A 20,824-nucleotide genomic window follows, 5' to 3' on the forward strand; every position below is an offset into this window, starting at 1 on the left:
CAATTGAATATTTGGAATATCAAAATGATAGCCTTCAGTCTTGGCAAAAACTCCATTCTGTCGCCAACTCCAACCTTTCTGCTAACAACTGCTTGCCAACTTTATCTTACTCACCCCCAAAGTGAGCTTCCAGACACAAGTCTGACATCGCCAAGACCATCTACTTCCACCTCCATAACATTGCCCAAATCTGCCATTACTGCAGCCCATTTGCTGATGCAACACTCATCTATGCCTTTGCTCTAGACTCAACTATTCCAATTCATTACTGGACATTTCAGCCTCGAACCAAGAACCATGCATAAGTACCCCTATACTCGCTAAGCTTTGGTCAGCAATGGCTCAATATTAAATTGTTCATTCCTTGTTTCAGCTTTCTCAATGGCTTTTCTCCTCATTACCTTTAATTTCCTCCAGCCCTACAACACTCCAAGATATCTGCAGTCCTCCATCTCTCGCACCTCCCATTTTAACCACCCTAACAGTTGTAGCTGTGAATACCTACCAAGCTCTGGAACTGTCTTGCTAAAACTCTTTGCTGCTGCTTCCTTCTTACCTTATGATGCTTCTTAAAACCCTAACTCTTTGACCAAGTTTTAGGTCATCTGTCGTCTTTGCCTTAAAGTGGATTAGTGTTAAATCTTCATCTGATAAAGCTCGTCAAGCTTGAGAGAGTTTACTGCTTAAAAGGCATTATATAAATATAAAAGGTTATTGATATTGCTGAGAATTGCTAAACTCTTACAACTGGAATATTTAAATGATAAGGCTGAAATTTGTAACTTCCAAAAAGTCGAAGGGTACTCAACAATAGTAACTGTTAAAATGTTTCATTTTTACTAAGGTTAACGAAGATTTCTACAAGATCGCTGAAAATGTTTCAGTAGAGAACAAGCTCTCAAGAAAAATTTGATGGATGGTGACAATACATGAGGAGGACCACTGAACCCATGTCAGCTCTCTGAAATGGCAATTTAGCTCAACCCACTTACCCCGTAGCCCTGCACATAAGTTTGGGTGCTTGTTTTATGCTCATTTGAAAGCAAAAGTTGCATCTCCCTTGACCACACTCAAAAGCAGTGCATTTCAGACCACAGCCACAGCGTTAAAAAAAAAGTGTTTTTACATGTTCCCTTTGGCTCTTTTCCCAACCACCTCAAAACAGTGTTTGTCTCTCAGATTTTGTCAATGGGAATGTTTGACATCTGTCAAGAGCCATCTTTGTGCTGATCACATCTATCACATTTCCTCTCAACCTTCTCTCTTTTCAAAGCCACCCCAGCTTCTCCAACCTCTTCATATAAATCAAGTTCTTATGCCTGGAATCATCCTAAAATGCAATGCCCACAAATGGGGACACTGTGTTTAATAAAGGTTCAACATAACTGCCTTGTTTATGCATTCTGTGCTTCTATTTATAGAATTTGGAATTCTAACTATTTTCTCAACTTCCCCTATACCTTCAATAACTTGTACAGACTTTCTTACTGTTTGTTTCCGCACTCGGTTTAGAATTGTCCTTTATTTTATACTGCCTCCCCTCTCACTTCATAATTCATACTTCTGTTACATTCTTTAATTAAAAGTATTCTGTAGCTGCACAATTTCATTATCAAACCCTTATTAAAAAGTTAATTGCATCCCTTCACAGCAAATTAAATAACTAAGTAGTTTACATCTGGAAGATGAAAACCTGGAGAAGACAAATCACATATCGAGAAACTGTTTCATGCTGTGTTTGTGCTCTGAAGGTTAAGAAATAAAAATCTGATATGAAAAATTATGAGCAAAGTCATGTTATACAAAACAAATGTCATCAAGATGTTGATGCCATACAAAACTTACTTTTACCTAGATTTATTTTTGAAAGATTCATAATATTTCAGCAATTAAAAAAAAACACTTTTAAAGATCTAACACCGAGCATTTACACTTACGTTTAAACCTACCTGACACTACACAAACAAATCCATGTCATGGTATCCATGGCCCTGGATGCCTTTACCAACATTAAAGGAAAGTTAATTAACAACGTTTAGGAGATACTTGGAGTGGTTTCTAACTGAGATAGGTGAAAGTGAGTACTGCAGATGCTAGTAAGATTCTAACTAAGATGCCAAGATAGCTTGATAAAATGTTTGAATTAACTAAATCATCACCATATTTATACCATAATATCCAATTAATCAAATGTTGAAATATGCATTTAAATTAAAAAGCTCAAATTACATTCCCAACCAGATACAAAATTCCAGTCAGTGAATCTAACTGAAGTCCAACTGATCAAACACAAATCAGTTTACTAAGTGGGGTAGCATGCCTGAAGAAATTGATGACACATTCTTCAATCTTGAAGCAAAGCAAGGTACTCTCCAATGGAATAAGGAGCCAACAGCACTAGCATCCAAAGTTAGTATGTAGCCAAATGTCTATTCACCCTCCCATTTGAAATAAGATTGATCAGATGAAAATTACTCAAAAGTAAAGACCTAAGATAAAACAGAGCTGAAAAATGTGTTGCTGGAAAAGCGCAGCAGGTCAGGCAGCATCAAAGGAGCAGGAGAATTGACGTTTCAGGCATAAGCACTTGTTCAGGAATCCTGAAGGAGGGCTTATGCCCGAAACGTCGATTCTCCTGCTCCTTTGATGCTGCCTGACCTGCTGCGCTTTTCCAGCAACACATTTTTCAGCTCTGATCTCCAGCATCTGCAATCCTCACTTTCTCGAAGATAAAACAGACCAATTAGAAAATATGAGCTTAAAATAATTAGTTAAGCATAAATTACATTTTTGAGTAACACAACCTAACTCTTCTATTATGACATGGCCCTATCTGTGGTGTAAGACAAATATGTTTGATTATTACAAAGTCTTATTTTGTTTGATTGAGTCAAAGTTCACATTCAAAGAGAACCTGAATATTTCACTTGAAGGAACGATACCAGGATCAATCATATTTCTGGAAAAGGTCTGTTCACAGTACTTGCACCAGTCATTTTGGCTTCCCAAGCACTTCATTCGCAAGTATATTCCACAATTCCAAAACAAAGTAATATTTAAGGAAATGAGTGCCCTTAAACCTGACCTAAGCTATGTAAAATAGCTTTCCACTGCATAGGCACACTACACAGTCTCAAAAGGACCTGGATCCAACTGCAGCACTCTACAGAATCGCAATGTTTCCGGCACAGAAAGAGGCCACTTGGTTCCATTGTGTCTGTGCCAATTAAAATTTATCCACCCAACTTAGAGTCATAGAGATATACAATACGGAAACAGATCCTTCGGTCCAATCCGTCCATGCTGACCAGATATCCCAACCCAATCTAGTCCCACCTGCCAGCACCCGGCCAATATCCCTTCAAACCCTTCCTCTTCAGATCCCATCCAAATGCCTCTTAAATGTGCAATTGTACTAGCCTCCACCACATCCTCTGGCAGCTCATTCCATACACGGACCACACTGCATGAAAAAGTTACCCCTTAGGTCTCTTTTATATCTTTCCCCTCTCACCCTAAACCTATGCCCTCTAGTTCTGGACTCCCCCGCCCCAGGGAAAAGACTTTGTCTATTTATCCAATCCATGCCCCTCATAGTTTTGTAAATCTCTATTAGGTCACCCCTCAGCCTCCAACACTCCAGGGAAAACAGCCCCAGCCTGTTCAGCCTCTCCCTATAGCTCAAATCCTCCAACCCTGGCAACATCCTGGTAAATCTTTACTGAACCCTTTCAAGTTTCACAACATCTTTCCGTTAGGAAGTAGACCAGAATTGCACGCAATATTCCAACAGTGGCCTAACCAATATCCTGTACAGCCGCAACATGACCTCCCAACTCCTGTACTCAATATTCTGACCAATAAAGGAAAGCAAACCAAACGCCTTCTTCACTATCCTTTCTACCTGCGACCCCACTTTCAAGGAGCTATGAACCTGTACACCAAGAACATAGAACAGTACAGCACAGAACAGGCCCTTCAGCCCACAATGTTGTGCCGACCACTGATCCTCATGTATGCACCCTCAAATTTCTGTGACCATGTGCATGTCCAGTAGTCTCTTAAATGCCCCCAATGACCCTGCCTCCACAACTGCTGCTGGCAACGCATTCCATGCTCTCACAACTCTGTGTAAAGAACCCGCCTCTGATATCCCCTCTATACTTTCCTCCAACCAGCTTAAAACTATGACCCCTCGTGTTAGTCATTTCTGCCCCGGGAAATAGTCTCTGGCTATCGACTCTATCTATGCCTCTCATTATCTTGTATACCTCAATTAGGTCCCCTCTTCTCCTCCTTTTCTCCAATGAAAAAAGTCCGAGCTCAGTCAACCTCTCTTCATAAGATAAGCCCTCCAGTCCAGGCAGCATCCTGGTAAACCTCCTCTGAACTCTCTCCAAAGCATCCACATCTTTCTTATAATTGGGCGACTAGAACTGGACACAGTATTCCAAGTGTGGTCTAACCAAAGTTTTATAGAGCTGCAACAAGATCTCACGATTCTTAAACTCAATCCCCCTGTTAATGAAAGCCAAAACACCATATGCTTTCTTAACAACCCTGTCCACTTGGGTGGCCATTTTAAGGGATCTATGTACCTGCACACCAAGATCCCTCTGTTCCTCCACACTGCCAAGAATCCTATCCTTAATCCTATACTCAGCTTTCAAATTTGACCTTCCAAAATGCATCACCTTGCACTTATCCAGGTTGAACTCCATCTGCCACCTCTCAACCCATCTCTGCATCCTGTCAATGTCCCGCTGCAGCCTGCAACAGCCCTCTATACTGTCAACGACACCTCCAACCTTTGTGTCGTCTGCAAACTTGCTGACCCATCCTTCAATCCCCTCATCCAAGTCATTAATAAAAATTACAAACAGTAGAGGCCCAAGGACAAAGCCCTGTGGAACACCACTCACCACAGACTTCCAGGCAGAATATTTTCCTTCTACTACCACTCGCTGTCTTCTATTGGCCAACCAATTCTGTATCCAGACAGCTAAGTTCCCCTGTATCCATTCCTCCTGACTTTCTGAATGAGCCTACCATGGGGAACCTTATCAAATGCCTTGCTGAAGTCCATATACACCACATCCACAGCTCGACCCTCATCAACTTTTCTAGTCACATCCTCAAAGAACTCGATAAGGTTTGTGAGGCATGACCTGCCCCTCACAAAGCCGTGTTGACTACATTTAATCAAGCCATGCTCTTCCAGATGGTCATAGATGCTATCCCTCAGAATCCTTTCTAATACCTTGCAGACGACAGACGTGAGACTTACTGGTCTGTAATTGCCGGGGATTTCCCTATTTCCTTTCTTGAAGAGAGGAATTACATTTGCTTCTCTCCAGTCCTCAGGTAAGGCTCCAGTGGAGAGCGAGGATGCAAAGATCTTCGCAAGTGGCGAAGCAATTGCATTTCTCGTTTCCCAAAGCAGCCGAGGACAAATCTGGTTCAGGCCTGGCGACTTGTCAATCGTAATGTTTGACAAAATTTTCAGCACATCAGCTTCCTCTATCTCTATCCATTCCAGCATGCACACCTGCTCTTCAAAGATTTCATTCACTACAAAGTTCGTTTCTTTCATAAAGACAGATGCAAAAAACTCATTTAGGTCTTCCCCACCTCCTCAGACTCCACACACAAATTCCCTAAGCTATCCCTGATCGACCCTACTCTTTCTTTGACCATTCTCTTATTCTTCACATAAGTGTAAAATGCCTTTGTGTTCTCGCTAATCCGTTCTGCCAAGCCTTTCTCGTGCCCCCTCCTGGCTCTCCTCAGACCATTTTTGAGCTCCTTCCTCGCCTGCCTGTAATCCTCTAGAGCTGAGCTTGACCCTAGCTTCCTCCACTTTATGTAAGCTACCTTTTTCCTTTTGACGAGAAGCTCCACTGCTCTCGTCATCCAAGGTTCCTTTATCTTACCACTTCTTGCCTGTCTCAGAGGGACATATTTATTCATCACTTGCAACAACTTTTCCTTAAACAGTCTCCACATGTCTATAGTGCCTTTAGCATGGAACAATTGCTCCCATTCCATGCTTCCTAACTCATGTCTAATTGCATCATAGTTTCCTCTTCCCCAATTAAATATCCTCCCATTTTGCCTAATCCTCTCCTTCTCCATAGCTATGTAGATTGTGAGGCAGTTGTGGTCACTATCACCAAAATGCTCTCCCACCACAAGATCTGATACCTGCCCCGGCTCGTTTCCGAGCACCATGTCTAGAATGGCCTCTCCCCTCGTCGGCCTGTCAACGTACTGAGTTAGGAAACCCTCTTGAACACACCTTACAAAAACAGCTCCATTCAAATCTTCTGCTCGAAGGAGGTTCCAATCAATATTGGGAAAGTTAAAGTCACCCATTACAACAACCCTACTACGTCCACACTTTACCAAAATCTGCCAACCTATGCTTTCTTCCATCTCCCTGCTGCTATTGGGGGGCCTGTAGTAAACCCCTAACGAGGTGACTGCTCCCTTGCTGTTCCTAATTTCCGCCCATACTGACTCGGTAGGCAGATCTTCCTCGACAATGGAAGCTTCTGGAGCTGTGATACCCTCTCTGATTAGTAGTGCTACACCCCCTCCTCTTTTCCCCCCACTCCCTATTCTTTTTAAATGCTCTACACCCTGGAACATCCAGCAACCATTCCTGCCCCTGAGAAACCCATGTCTCTGTTATGGCCACAACATCATAGCACCAGGTACTGATCCTGCTCCAAGTTCATCACTTTTATTTCTGATACTACTTGCGTTAAAGCAAACATTTTAACTGATCCCTTGGTTCCTTCCCAGGAAAATCCTTCCCACTAGCTGGTCTACCTCTTGCTATTGCATCATCTGCATCAACTCTCACCTCTGGTATACAACTCAGGTTCCCACCGCCCTGCCATACTAGTTTAAACCCTCTCGAACTACTGGAGCAAACCTTCCACTCCAAGGTCTTTGTTCAGCAACACTCCCTCGGACCTTACCATTAAATGTATAAGTCCTGCTAAGATTTGGTTTCCCAAAATACAGCACCTCGCATTTATCCGAATTAAACTCCATCTGCCACTTCTCAGCACATTGGCCCATCTGGTCCAGATCCTGCTGTAATCTGAGGTAACCCTCTTCGCTGTCCACTACACCTCCAATTTTGGCGTCATCTGCAAAATTACTAACTGTGCCTCTTATCTCGCATCCAAATCATTTATGTAAATGACAAAAAATAGAGGGCCCAGCACCGATCCTTGTGGCACTCCACTGGTCACAGGCCTCCAGTCTGAAAAACAACCCTCTACCACCACCCTCTATCTTCTACCTTTGAGCCAGTTCTGTATCCAAATGGCTAGTTCTCCCTTTATTCCATGAGATCTAACCTTGCTAATCAGTTTCCCATGGGGAACCTTGTCGAACGCCTTACTGAAGTCCATTTAGATCACATCTACTGCTCTGCCCTCAATCTTCTTTGTTACTTCTTCAAAACACTCAATCAAGTTTGTGAGACATGATTTTCCACGCACAAAGCCACATTGACTATCCCTAAACAGTCGTTGCCTTTCCAAATACATGTACATCCTGTCCCTCACGATGCCCTCCAACAACTTGCCCACCACTGAGGTCAGGCTCACTTGTCTATAGTTCCCTGGGTTGTCTTTACTGCCCTTCTTAAACAGTGGCACCACATTTGCCAATCTCCAATCTTCTGGCACCTCACCTGCAACCATCGATGATACAAATATCTCAGCAAGAGGCCCAGCAATCACTTCTCTAGCTTCCCACAGAGTTCTAGGGTACACCTGATCAGGTCCTGCGGATTTATCCACCTTTAACCGTATCAAGACATCCAGCATTTCCTCCTCTGTAATCTGGACATTTTGCAAGAAGTCACCATCTATTTCCCGACAGTCTAATCTTCCACATCTTTTTCACAGTAAATACTGATGCAAAAATATTCATTTAGTATCTCCCCCATTTTCTGTGGCTCCACACAAAGGCCGCCTTGCTGATCTTTGAGGGGCTCTATTCTCTCCCTAGTTACCCTTTTGTCCTTAATATATTTGTAAAAACCCTTTGAATTCTCCTTAATTCTATTAGCCAATGCTATCTCATGTCCCCTTTTTGCTCTCCTGATTTCCCTCTTAAGTATACTCCTACTTCCTTTATATTCTAAGGATTCACTCGATCCATCCTGTCTATACCTGACATATGCTTCCTTCTTTTTCTTAACCAAACCCTCAATTTCTTTAGTCATCCAGCATTCCCTTTACTTACCAGCCTTTCCTTTCACCCTGACAGAAATATACTTTCTCTGGATCCTTGTTATCTCATTTCTGAAGGCTTCCCATTTTCCAGCCGTCCCTTTACCTGCGAACATCTGCCTCCAATCAGCTTTTGAAAGTTCTTACCTAATACCGTCAAAATTGGCCTTTCTCCAATTTAGAACTTCAACTTTTAGATCTGGTCTATCCTTTTCCATGATTTTAAAATGAATAGAATTATGGTCGCTGGTCCCAAAGTGCTCCCCTACTGGCACCTCAGTCATCTGCCCTGCCTTATTTCCCAAGAGTAGGTCAAGTTTTGCACTTTGCAAGTTCCTGAAGAAGGGCTTATGCCCGAAACATCGATTCTCCTGTTCCCTGGATGCTGCCTGACCTGCTTTTCCAGCAACACATTTCCAGCTCTGATCTCCAGCATCTGCAGACCTCACTTTCTCCTTTATATCTATTCCATTCCAGGGCCCTCAATTTTGTACATCTTAACCAAATCTTCTCTGTTGAAACTAATTTGTCCTCATAGCTTCATTTTCCAGTCCTGGCAGCACCCTCAAAAATCTCCTCTGCAATTACATCTATTCAGTAATGAGCTGACCAGAATTGCGTATAGTACTCAGATTATGGCCCAATGAATAAACATAACCTCCTGGTCTTTTATGCTAGTTAAAGGAAAGAATTCTACTTATATCCTTAACCATTTAATAAACTCATCCTACTACCTTCAGGGATCTAGAGACATTTATCCCAAGGTACCTTACTGTCTACAACTCTGTATTCTCCCATTAATTGTGCATTCATTTTCCATATTCGACCTCTGCAAATGTATCACCTTGTAATTATTTGATATTTAATCGATGGACATGGCTGTCGCCCGCTGAGCCTGCATTTGCTGCTCACCTCTAATGGCTCCTAAGCGGATTGGTCAGACAAAGCCATTGCAGATGACAGTTGAGTCAACCAATGGGCTGCAAGTAGAGTTACATGTGGCCAGACCAGATAAGAATAGAAGTTTTCCTTCCTGAATGGGCATTAATGAGCGAAATGACAATTTAGACCAATCAACAATGATTACATGGTTGATATTAGGGAAGCTCTTTATTTCAGATTCTTGTCACTGAATTAAAATATTTTCATCAGATACAATGGAATTTGAACCAACTGCTCCCAAAGTATTATGCTAGGTTTTTGGATTACTCATACAATAATGTTACCACCATGTCACCACTTTTCCCAACTTCTCCCAATGAATTCCATTGCTATTTGACCCAAGTCCAGCTCTAAACATTGCTTCGTAGGCATGCCCTTCAAGTATACCAACTTCCTGCACTTTCCTATCCATTAAAAATATTAAGACATCACATTCTAACCTCAAATAAGCTGCTTTCAAGAGGCTCAAGGTCTCATCCTTCTTACACCTATGGACCTAGCCCTATGTTCTGGCAATCTAACGCAGAGGCCCATTTAATTCAACTTCCTGAGCTGATCCATCAAATGTAATTCCAGCCTTGATCTTTCCCAGTCACTACTGCACTAGAATGAAACCCCAGGAAAACCGCTCCTTCCCAGCCAGGACCTATCACACATTCCCAACAGGTTCTGGGAAACATAAGATTAGGAAACTGCATGTATTCAAATAACTTCAAAATAGCAAAGTCATTATAATCCAACTTTCAAATTCAAACTTCTTGCAGAGTATTCAGAACTTTATAAAATTTAAATTAAAAAACTAACTACACAAAATAATTATGTTTTAAATCTTAAAAATGAGATTACATGGACATGCATACAGCAGAATAATGCACACAAGAGTGAGATTAATAGAAAATGCATGTGAAAAGTATGTAAGAACTATACATAAAGGAAAAGAGGGACATTAAACTGGATGAATTAACAAAAGACAGTTATGGAAAAGAGAGATAAATTTGCTTTTATTTGTTTCTGTGAATGATGAGCTAATTCATGTTCCATAAAGAGTCAATTATTCTAACTTATTAAATAATATCCTATTTATTCAAAGTTGATAACATTTTGCTCAATAGATTAGCCAAAAAGTAACTTCAGCAGAAGAGAAAGGTTGAGGGCCACATGTTGGTCAGCAAAGTTAGAAAGGCAAGAAGAGATGCTAGGTTTGAGGTAAAAGACTGCATGAATTGTGTCAGGAGAAGATAACGAACAGAAGGATGGAGTTTTTATGCTGCTATGTGAGCAGATAGTGCGATGAGTCAATCTCAATAGCGAGGATTCAAGGATAAATAAATTATTAACAGTAGAAGACTTCAGGACTGAAATATAATTCTGGAAAGTTTTGGTAAAATAAACAAGAGGCTGCGATGGGAAGTACTGGAGAGGAGCATCGCCAATCAGATAGCAACACATTTTCAATTATCCTGTGCAGGTGTGGAAGAAGTGTTGCAAACCGAAAAAGAATTGCTAAAGAATACAATTAATTGGCAAAGGCAAATTAAGTATTATTCAATCCATTAATTTTAGAAGAACAATATTATTCAGAAAATCATGCAATTGAAAAAAATTTCAAAGAGAATTGTAAGGTGAAAAAACTACAGGAGATTCAACATAATGATACTTAAACATTAAACATACTTGGTCCATCACATCCATATAGCCTTCAACAGGCAAGTCACAATTGATTCACTACATATCACACAATAAGCACAGGTCTAAGTATTGTTTAAAAACAAGGCACACATTTAAAGAAAGGCAGTTATTTCACACCTTCAGTAAAATTGTACTACATTGGAAAATTCACAACGAAATTTATGCACTTATCAAAAGCAACTTCAATTTAAATGTTCTTCTGGATAAATGCAAAATGTGTTAACAATTTGCTCAAAATAAAGCAGAAAATAAGCTTGTCAGGAATGCATATGACTTACTTGAAACAAACTGTTGAAATTTAATGAGATTCATGGTCATGAAATCAATAAAGCAAAAGCTGACTGCACAACACTGAATGTACTAAACTAGTACCTCTCTTTTGACTTTTACTTGACAAAACTCAATTAGATAGATGCAAACCTCAATCTGCAATTTTTGAACTGTCCAGTCCACAACCCACCTGCAATCTTGCAATACAGAAGTGCCAATATTAGCAAAGAAATCCCTATAGCATGCATATAAGATACCTGCAATTGTACTGTGGGTAACAAGCCAGAAATAATATGGCTTGCTTGAGAAAATCTTAATTAACAGCAAATGTGCTATCGTTTAGAAATACCATCGTGTTGCTTGATTCCATTAACCCGTAAGCTGCCATGTGTGAACAATTTGTGAGTTCAGATACTCCTTTGACTAAATGTTTTATAATAAATGGCTTTAGAGCATGCAAGCAGACTTTAATTTCTTGGATGTTAGAATAAATCATTGGCAAATGGAAATTAGTCGCAAAAATATAATAAATGCATATATTGCAAGATTCAAAAAATGTAAATTAACTATATTAATTGTAGCTATAGCCAATTTAAAGAATATTCAGATTCAGATGGTTTTTATTTTTAAAAAATCAATTCATATTAGACTAAGATGTGGCCAAACATAGTTGAATTGCATTGTAAGCATTTTTACTTTAACTGAATTTAAACCATTAAAAATACTTGTAAACTTTACCAACCCTGCCTTGAATATTGGCACAGGTTAATAGCACAAGCTATAGATTATGAAACACCCATCAAGTGTTAATTGCAAAGCTGCTGGCATACAGTATTAAAAGTATTGTTGATTTTCATTACTTCTATTTACATTTTCTGGATTGCACCTTTTCTTCCCTTTTAAATATTAGAGAACAGGCCAAAAGGGACAATTCTGCAAATAGGATTCCACTGCAGACAAAGGTTGCACTTATGACAGGAGAGTACTGCTTTAATACTGCATTTATAAAGGCTTTTCCTCTTCTAATACCATCAATAAAGATGTGGTGTGACTAGCAGTACTGTCACAGTACATGTGACATGATACTGGTCTTGGGAAAGAAGAGAATCAAGGGAACAGGAAGGAAGGGATACACTGCCTCTTATTTAAAAATCATTAAGCACTTTTTAACCTATTAGCAATAACCAGTGTCATTTATCATTCAAATACTGAACCCCCAATTTTCTCACCAATTAGCAATGTTCTGCACTAGAATTGTGGAGCAAACAAATTAAACAGGAGTGTGGCTGGCAAATTAAGAATTTTACTTGGATTTGTATTATGCCAGAGACTTAAGTTATCTTTAAGACTGAACAGTATTCTCCCCACCTCTTACATTCCAAATATCTTCAATACAAATTTTCTGCATTCTACATCTTGCATAACTGTTAAATGAGATTCTGCATGAAAGTAGTCTGTATCAGACAATTCCAAGCATTATAAAAAGGTGCTGCACAATTAATCAATAAATTAATTGGCTAACTGATCAAATATATATTTCAAAAGTTATATTTAGTCTCAATGTAGCCAGCATCATTATCACTGATAAAATAGAGGACAACATTGGAACATGAAACGTGCAGAAAAATATTCAACACGTGTCCTCTGATAATTACTAAATGTCTGAACTTGACCAAGTAATTTTCACTAATGACCTGACATTTTTTTCTTTATCCTACAAAGCAATGACAGAAATTACACAAAGTATTACTTGGTTAAATATTGCATTAGTTTGCTGCAGCTTAATTCTGTGCCTTAGTTTATTTGTTTTCTACAAACCCTTTGAAGAGAATTCTGCCCTTCCTATCAAAGGACTTCTGCCTTCTAAAACATAGCCTTTAAAATGAGTGTACTTATTGCGCGAGAACTAAATAAACTGCAGCATCATGTCAATTATAACAGTTAAAAGACTAAAAGATACAAGCGAATAAATTTTAATTAGTGGAGATTTTAGTAAACAGTGTGAAGCAGTGCTCACAGACAGCAAAGGGGTTAAATTGCCATAACAGGCTTTTCATCATTGGCACCGTTACTTACATCAACAGGGACCAGAAGGCTCTTGCCCAGGTGTTGGTTAAAAGAGAGGCACCAGGCTTCAGTGTAACCATTCATGTTGGGAACATACTTCTTTACAGTCTCATCATTCAGTCTCAGCCATACACCATCATCATTATGGATCTATGGGAAACAAGCAACAAAACGAGCCATGCCCTCCTGTAACTGCCCCAGAGCTGAAAAGGACAATGAGGCTCCAGACTAGAGAGAAGGTGGGCATCAGACACTAAATTTTAACCTTTAAATGCATTGAAGATAGCAATTTTTTTTCCACAAATAGCAAAATGATCAGCTTAACAAAGCAGGAGTCCAATTTTTCATTCAGCACTGAAACTCTAACAGCAAAAGCTAATCTTACTTCCGCTTAAACTGGCCTGAATAAAAAAACAGAAATAAACCACGAGAACTGTAGCATGTACACTGAAGCCAGTAACGACAGTATGAAGGTGGCCCATGGAAATAAATTCCAATTCACACTAATTACACTATGCACTCTGGCAGCCATTGTAAACTGTTCTCACTGCGAACATAAGTTGAAGTTATTCAGTTGTAAGGTGCAGCTTCTTTGCCGAATATACAATATTCTAAGACCCCACAATCTATATTTGCTTCCAATGATCCAAAAACGTGTGACTAGATGCCTAACTTTGGGCCCCACAATTTTAAACTAATTTGAATAAAAGGCTTTTGCTTTTTAACCTTCAGATTAAACAGAATATCAATGGTTTATCAATTCCCAATCCTGCCAGAAATAAGTCTTACATTGCAATGGCAGTAACATAAATGCAATAAAGGCTTCACTTCATTGATGAGTCCAATTTCCTGTCACAGTGCTCTGTTTTTCACCTGTGCACATCACTGTCAATATCAAGACATACTATTTGGAATTTATTTTAATACAATGCAAATCTTTCAAGTCAAAGAGTCTTTTCTCGACAACACTGTAACCAGTGTACTAGATGGTGAGAATTTATATTTGCAATATTGGAAATAGTCTGAAGGCTGACAAAAACAAAGAGCTTCCATTCTGGATGAGTGATTATTTTTAATAGAGACCTTGCCTACAGACAAAGAAAGCAAATGATTAGCATTTGCACTTTCAAGTACACCAATTTATAGAACCATATAATTTTACAGTACAGGAAGAAGCCATTCGATCCATTGTGTCTGTAATGGTTCCTCAAAGTAGTACCCAGCTAGTCTCATTCTCCAGCCTTACCTCCACAGCCTAAATTGATCACATTCGAGCATATATCTGCTCTGCTTTGGAATCTGCCTCCACCACACTCCCAGGCAGCACATTCCAAATCCTAATAACTCTGAATAAAGAACCTTCTCTTAATCTTGCTCCTAGTTCGCTTGCTGACAATCTTGAAATTGTGACCCCTAGTTACTATCATACCAAGTTTTGTACCCTGTCAAAATTGTTCATAATTTTGAACACCTCAATTAAGCCACTTCTTAATCTTCTCTACTTGAAGAAGCCCAGTTTCTTGTATCAAAATTCCCTCATTCCTTGCACCATTCTAGTAAATCTCCTTTGCACTCCAGGGATTTAACATCCTTCCTTAAATAAGACATGCAGTACTCCAAATGTAGTCTGACCAATGATTTTAGTGTTGCAGCATCACTTCCTTGCTTTTACACTCTGACTTTATTTATAAACCCAAGAATCCAATCAGCTTTCTTGACAACTGTTTCAACCTGTCTGGCCGCCTTCAGAAAATTATGCACGTGAACATCAAGGTTCCTCTGCTCCTGTTCTCTCCTCAAATTTGTACTATTGTACCGATTCATCTAAACTCAGTTACATAGTGACCTTCTTTACTGACTGCATAAATGGACAGGGATTTGATACTACTGAGGTAAACACTTTTCAGAACTTTAAATTTTGTATCACATTATACATAATTCTGATAGATGTTAAAATATCTTGTGACACTATTAAGCCTGTATACAGGAAATTCTTAAATGATGCCCACTTGCAGCATTTCCAGACTGCAGCCTCAAAGTTACCTGCATGTGTGTCAAAGCAAATCAAAAATGAAACTGCATATACAATCTAACTATTGCTGCAAAATGTACTGAAGCTTGTGATATATAGACTGCTCACTTGATTATACTATTGCTAACAAATGTTTAAACTCTAAAAATACTTCCCCCACATTTATGCAGACTTTTTCATTCCTCATCTACAAAACCTCCTCAAGTAACGTTCTTTACCTCATCATTGAAAGTGATGGTTCCATTGACCTTCACTATGCCTATCTGCTCACTCTGGAGAGAGGGATGGCTACGTATACGAAGCCCTGCACTGTCCTTTGTCACAAATTTGCGGACCTGAGAGAAGCAAGGAAACAGTAAGACAAAGAAATAAGAAAAAAGCTTTTCAGATTAAAAGCAATAGATTAAACAGGTAAATTAAACAGTTGAGAATTAAAAGCTGACACTGACAGAGCAGAATTTATTTGGTTCAAGTAAGTGTTAGAGGAAATCGGCTAATTCTGTTATTCTGGTAAAAAAAAGTTCTAAAGCCACAATTTTACTTTATATTTGAGATCTAGAAAGGTGAACAAATGCCCTAGCAGATTAAAAACCTGTAGTGCTTTAAGTTGCATGTAGTAGTTGTCATCAAAATTTGGTAAATTCATACAGACAGGAATCTAATGACAAGTCTTTCTGCTATAATATGCATCTTGTTAAAGTGAATTCACTGCAACACGATTGACGGATTAGGGATACTATTTCATACATTTAAAATGTGTGCTAGCAGTAATGAGATTACATCGCCAACACTAAGTGCTGTTTCTAAAGTACGATTTTTCTGTAATGCCAGATTGCACAAGAACACAACCATCGTGTTATAGAACTGTTTATACAAGCATCACAAATTATCCAAGTATGGAAAGAGAACACAATTGTTAATTGACGGAGCATGCGCATGTACAATTATAATGCAGGAGACACGATTTAACGACTTTTGTTAATGTAAATACCTAATCACCTACAAATTGTGTTCTGCTCTTCCAACATCTTTACAATGAGAATATTGAAATTCCAGCAATCCTACTGCAGCAAACTTCAGTTATGCCTTGCTATTATTTTTTGCTAATGCACATCAGGTATCCTACCTTGCTTGGCTGTGGTTCAGCTTTTGGTTTGACCATTTGAGATCCTGGTGGTATCATTCCTTTGGGAGGGTCTTTCACTTCTACTTCAAGGCCAGCATCTGCCAAAAAGAGAACAACCAACTTCAAGCTCAATTTCCAAACATACCTTATATCAAGACAAAGAACAATGAAACGATAAGCTTCGGAAAGCCTAGGAATTTCTTTAACAAATAAGGAATTTCAAATTAAGAAAGTTAAATGACATAGAAGTAACTGATTTAATTCAAAGACAGACAGCGCCATAGAAATCATCCAAGACAAACATTCTATTTACCCGATAGCAGTATTCTTACGTTGCAAATTAAAGGGTTATGGTTGACGTGAAAATAGACCTAGACTAGCTAAACCAGAAGAAATGCACTTTTACTGGATGACACACTATCAAAATTCATTTTTCCGTAGAAGGTGAAAAGCAAAAAAACTAAAAATTTACAAATTTGTCTCAAGATCATCATGGAAATTATTTCCAAATCTTGACCAGTAGACCAGGTTGCTTGTAGCTGTTAATGTAACGTAATATTTAACACAATAAAGTTACCTGTTTCAATCCCATCTATCGTGACATGGATAGTGTAAAGACCTACAGCTCCAGGTGTCCAGTTAGCACTGTAAGTTCCATCATTGTTAGCCCGAATTAACATATTTTCACTTGGTCTGAGAAAGTTAACCAGTAAATCAGTCAATAAAGTCAATTCACTCGGAGATACGTGGCACTAAATTTTTTTTGTTTATGTCTGTTGTTGTCGTTTTACCTTTTTGGAGTGGGAGATGCAAATCGAAGCTCTTCAAATGAGTAATTTTCGTATGCCTGAATGATGAGGAATGCAAAAGCACATTTATAAGGCAGGTACATTGTAAGATGATTCAAAACTGTTGTAAGAAATTAACCACCTATTGTTTCAGGCAAAGATGTTATAACAGGTTAGTTGAAACATGTTTACATCAATTATTTAAATCAGAGAGGTCAGAGGTTCAAACGTGAAGGAACAATTAATGTGGGCTGGGTTGTATCTCACTGAAGCCAATTACATAGGCTGGGATCAAATTCAGAAAGGGTTTGCAGTGAAATCAAAATGTCAACAAAGTGTATAAACTACCTTCATCATAGTGATTGCAGTATACCGAGCTTCTTTAACTATCATTGGTTCATAAGACACTTCCAGTTTGGGAGACGGCAATCCACCGAACGTCAGATCAGTACATGGTACAACAGTTGGAGGACTGCCAGGGATACGGTGCAGTTTTTTAGTGTTCTCCTGTTGCATAGACTTCTTTTGAGAAAGAGGAACAGCTTTCACCTCAACCTGTTAAAAAAATAAGATTTTACAAAGATTACTCTTTTTGTTCCTTCTGATAGAAGTAAAAACATCTTAATTCTAAAAGGAGCCGCTTGAGAATAACATTAACAAAAGGAATTGTATGCCAATGTGTGAGACTTTATCTGACTTGTGACATGGTATATCTTTCATTAAGAAAGCCTTTCATTTTGCACAATGAATTTGAATAAAGATGACTACATTGCAGTCAATTTATTATACATCTTCATACTGACAAGAAATTGAAGAGCCACGACAAAAACAAAATCATCAAAAATAAAATTGGAAAAGACTAATGTTTAATTGTGTTTCTCTTCCATACTGTGTTGAAATAAACACCAATGGTCTGTTTCCATTTTTTAAATAAAAGGCTTTGCTGTTAGAGACAAACTAGAAGCTCATGTGCTGGATTAATTAATTCTGCCGAATGGTTCCAGCATGCTTGCAGCTGTAATGATTTGAAGTTAAACTATAAAAAACAATTCATTCTCCCAGTTGAAGATGAAGAAAATCAAAATTTACTTCAGAAAACACAAGTATCTTCTGCAATTAATGAAATTTTCAGTTGTTAAGTTAGGCTCTATGGATCAGTGGAACCAAAGAATCTGACTCATCAAATCAGACAGAGAAACCATGCCTCCCAGTCATGAGCTCAGCATTTCCCTGCTGTTCATTTTGATCCTGATTATAAGGAGAAGTTCTTGGGATAGCTTCCTTAACTTCTGTTTTTTTTTAAAAAAGAACAAGAACAAAAAAAATTAAAGAACAGATAAATCAGCAAATTTAACATAAGCAGTTACCAAGCTGAGGACATATGAACCGGAAGATACTGAAAGGAATGAGCAAAACGTGCTGAGGTACTGGCCACAACTTTAAAATTTTTCTCAGATTTGGAAGGTTGCGGGGGTAGTTCCAGACGATTGGAAAATTGCAAATGTTGCACCGTTGTTCAAGAAAAGATGTGAAGATAAGCCCACTAATAACAGGCCAGTCAGTTTATCTTAGGTGATGGGGAAACTTCCAGAAACAACAATTTGAAGCAAAATTCATAGTCAGATGAAAAAATGCAACTGCATTAAAAAAAAAGCCAGCATGGAGTGAAGAAAAAATTGTATTTAAGTAACTTGGAGCTTTTTGAAGAGGTAAGGAATATTTGAAAATGGCAAATTTGTTTGTGTCGCACACATTGTCATTCAAAAGGTATATTTGATACAATGCCATACAATATTCTTGAGCAATGTTATTGCTCATGAAATAGGTTCAGCATAATCCCCTTGGATCAGTAGCAACATGGATACAAAGTTGGCTGAGTGACAGGAAACAGTAGTGGTTAATGAATGGTTTTTGGATTGGTGGAAGGGTAGTGGAGATCTCTACCCATCAGTTTTGAGTCCCTTGATCCCCCTGATATAGAGCAATAACCTTGACCTTGGTGTATAGGGCATAATTTCTAAATTTGAAGGTGATATGAAACATGGAATCATTGTAAACTGAGAGAACAGTTCAGAACTCCAAAAAGGGCATAGGCAAATTGGTGGAAGGGGCAGACAAGAGACAAGTAAAGTTTGATGCATGAAAATGTAAAGAAAATAATTTTGGTAGGAAGAAAGAACATGAACAGATGAATTAAAAAAAAGGTTAATCTCTAAAGGATATGCAGAAGAACCTGAATGTATGCAGATATAAGTCATTAAAGATGGCAGACAGGCGAAGCGTGCAGTCAAGAAAGCATATTATGTCTTAGACTGTCTTAGCAGGCAAGAGTACAAGAGCAACAGGATTATGCTGAACCTATAAGAGAATGAATTTGGCTTTAGCTGGAGTATTGTGTCTAGTTCTGAGATGCAAAGGCATTGGAGAGAACATAGAAAAGACTCTCAACAATGGTTTCAAGGATGAGAAACTTCAGTTATGAAAACAAAGATGGGACAGCTTTCCTCAGAGAAAAGAAGGCTGAAGGATATTTGATCGAGGGACTCAAAACCATGAGAGTTCTGCACAGAATAGACAGGAAGGAGAGAATAAGAGGGTAAATATTTAAAGAAATTGATTAAAAAAAGCAAAGGTGACACAAGCAAAAACCTTTTTTAAAAAATGAAGCCACTGTTAAGCTCTGTAATGCACTGCTTGAGTGTGTGATGGAGACAAGTTCAATTAAGTAAAGGGAATTAGATAGTTATCTGAAAAGGAATAAACTTAAGTGTCACTGGACTCGAAAGATTAACTGCTTTCTCTCCACACACAGTGCCAGAACTGCTGAGTTTCTCCAGCAATTTCCATTTGTTTTTGTGACAAGCTTGTTAAAGATTGCCTGGATAAATAAAGAACGAGAAACCAATGTGCAAGTTGAAGATTATCATGATTAGACATAGTTATATTGTTACCTTGCATTGAAATTTACAATGCAATACCTCACCTTCAACCTGATCCCACTCCTTCCAAAGTGTATCATTTCACACCTGTTCGGGTTAAATTCCATCTGCTACTTTTCTGTCCATTAAACCATTCCATTTACAGAGGACCCTCAAATAGCAAAAGGTGGGGAGGCAGTGTTAAATGGGGATGGTGGTCATTGATGGACTAGGGCAGGGGGTGCTATTGGACACAGGGAGTGGGGGCCCATGCGGGGTGTGCTGCTGCAGCCTCCTGGACGGGGAGCAGGCTTAAACTCTGAGCCCCAATGGAAAGACATTTAATTGATTAACCGAATAATCAATTATCCGAACGAAGTAGTGCCCCTCATCATGTTCAGATAATCAAGGTTCCTTGGTATATCTTCCTGCAGCCAAATCAGTCACAATCTTAATGAATGGCAGGACCAGTCTTTTCCTGTTTGCAGAATAATAGAATCCCTGCAGTGCGGCGAGAGACCATACAGCCCATACCCTTCGAACAGCATCCCAACCAGACATAGCATTGCACCCTATCCCCACAAACCCACATTTACCATAGCTAACCAAACAGGCCTGCACATCTCTGAACACTATGGGGAAATTTACCACGACCAATCCACCTAACCTGCAGCTCTTTGGACTAGAGGAAGAAACTGGAGTACCAAGCTAAAACCCACACAGATGCAGGGAGAATG

General features: G+C 39.0%; 1 protein-coding gene across 14 annotated transcripts in view; it reads right to left on the reverse strand.

Moving 5' to 3' along the window:
• The window catches only part of mycbp2 (MYC binding protein 2), a 256,550-nt gene that overhangs the window by 75,811 nt on the left and 159,915 nt on the right, over nt 1-20,824 (reverse strand). For 9 of the 14 annotated variants that reach the window (XM_087987962.1, XM_087987958.1, XM_087987960.1 and 6 more), the window contains 6 exons: nt 17,518-17,724; nt 17,173-17,228; nt 16,959-17,074; nt 16,382-16,479; nt 15,474-15,590; nt 13,233-13,373 (listed from right to left, as the gene is read on the reverse strand). In XM_087987962.1, the coding sequence (XP_087844088.1) occupies nt 13,233-13,373; nt 15,474-15,590; nt 16,382-16,479; nt 16,959-17,074; nt 17,173-17,228; nt 17,518-17,724 (735 nt within the window). The remainder of the gene's footprint in view (nt 1-13,232; nt 13,374-15,473; nt 15,591-16,381; nt 16,480-16,958; nt 17,075-17,172; nt 17,229-17,517; nt 17,725-20,824) is intronic. The other 5 variants (XM_087987966.1, XM_087987964.1, XM_087987970.1 and 2 more) reach the window with 3 other exon arrangements.

Source organism: Chiloscyllium plagiosum, unplaced genomic scaffold, assembly GCF_037043375.1.
Source record: "Chiloscyllium plagiosum isolate Xiang-an unplaced genomic scaffold, Cpla_swu_hap1 HiC_scaffold_6, whole genome shotgun sequence".
Lineage (NCBI taxonomy): Eukaryota > Metazoa > Chordata > Chondrichthyes > Orectolobiformes > Hemiscylliidae > Chiloscyllium > Chiloscyllium plagiosum.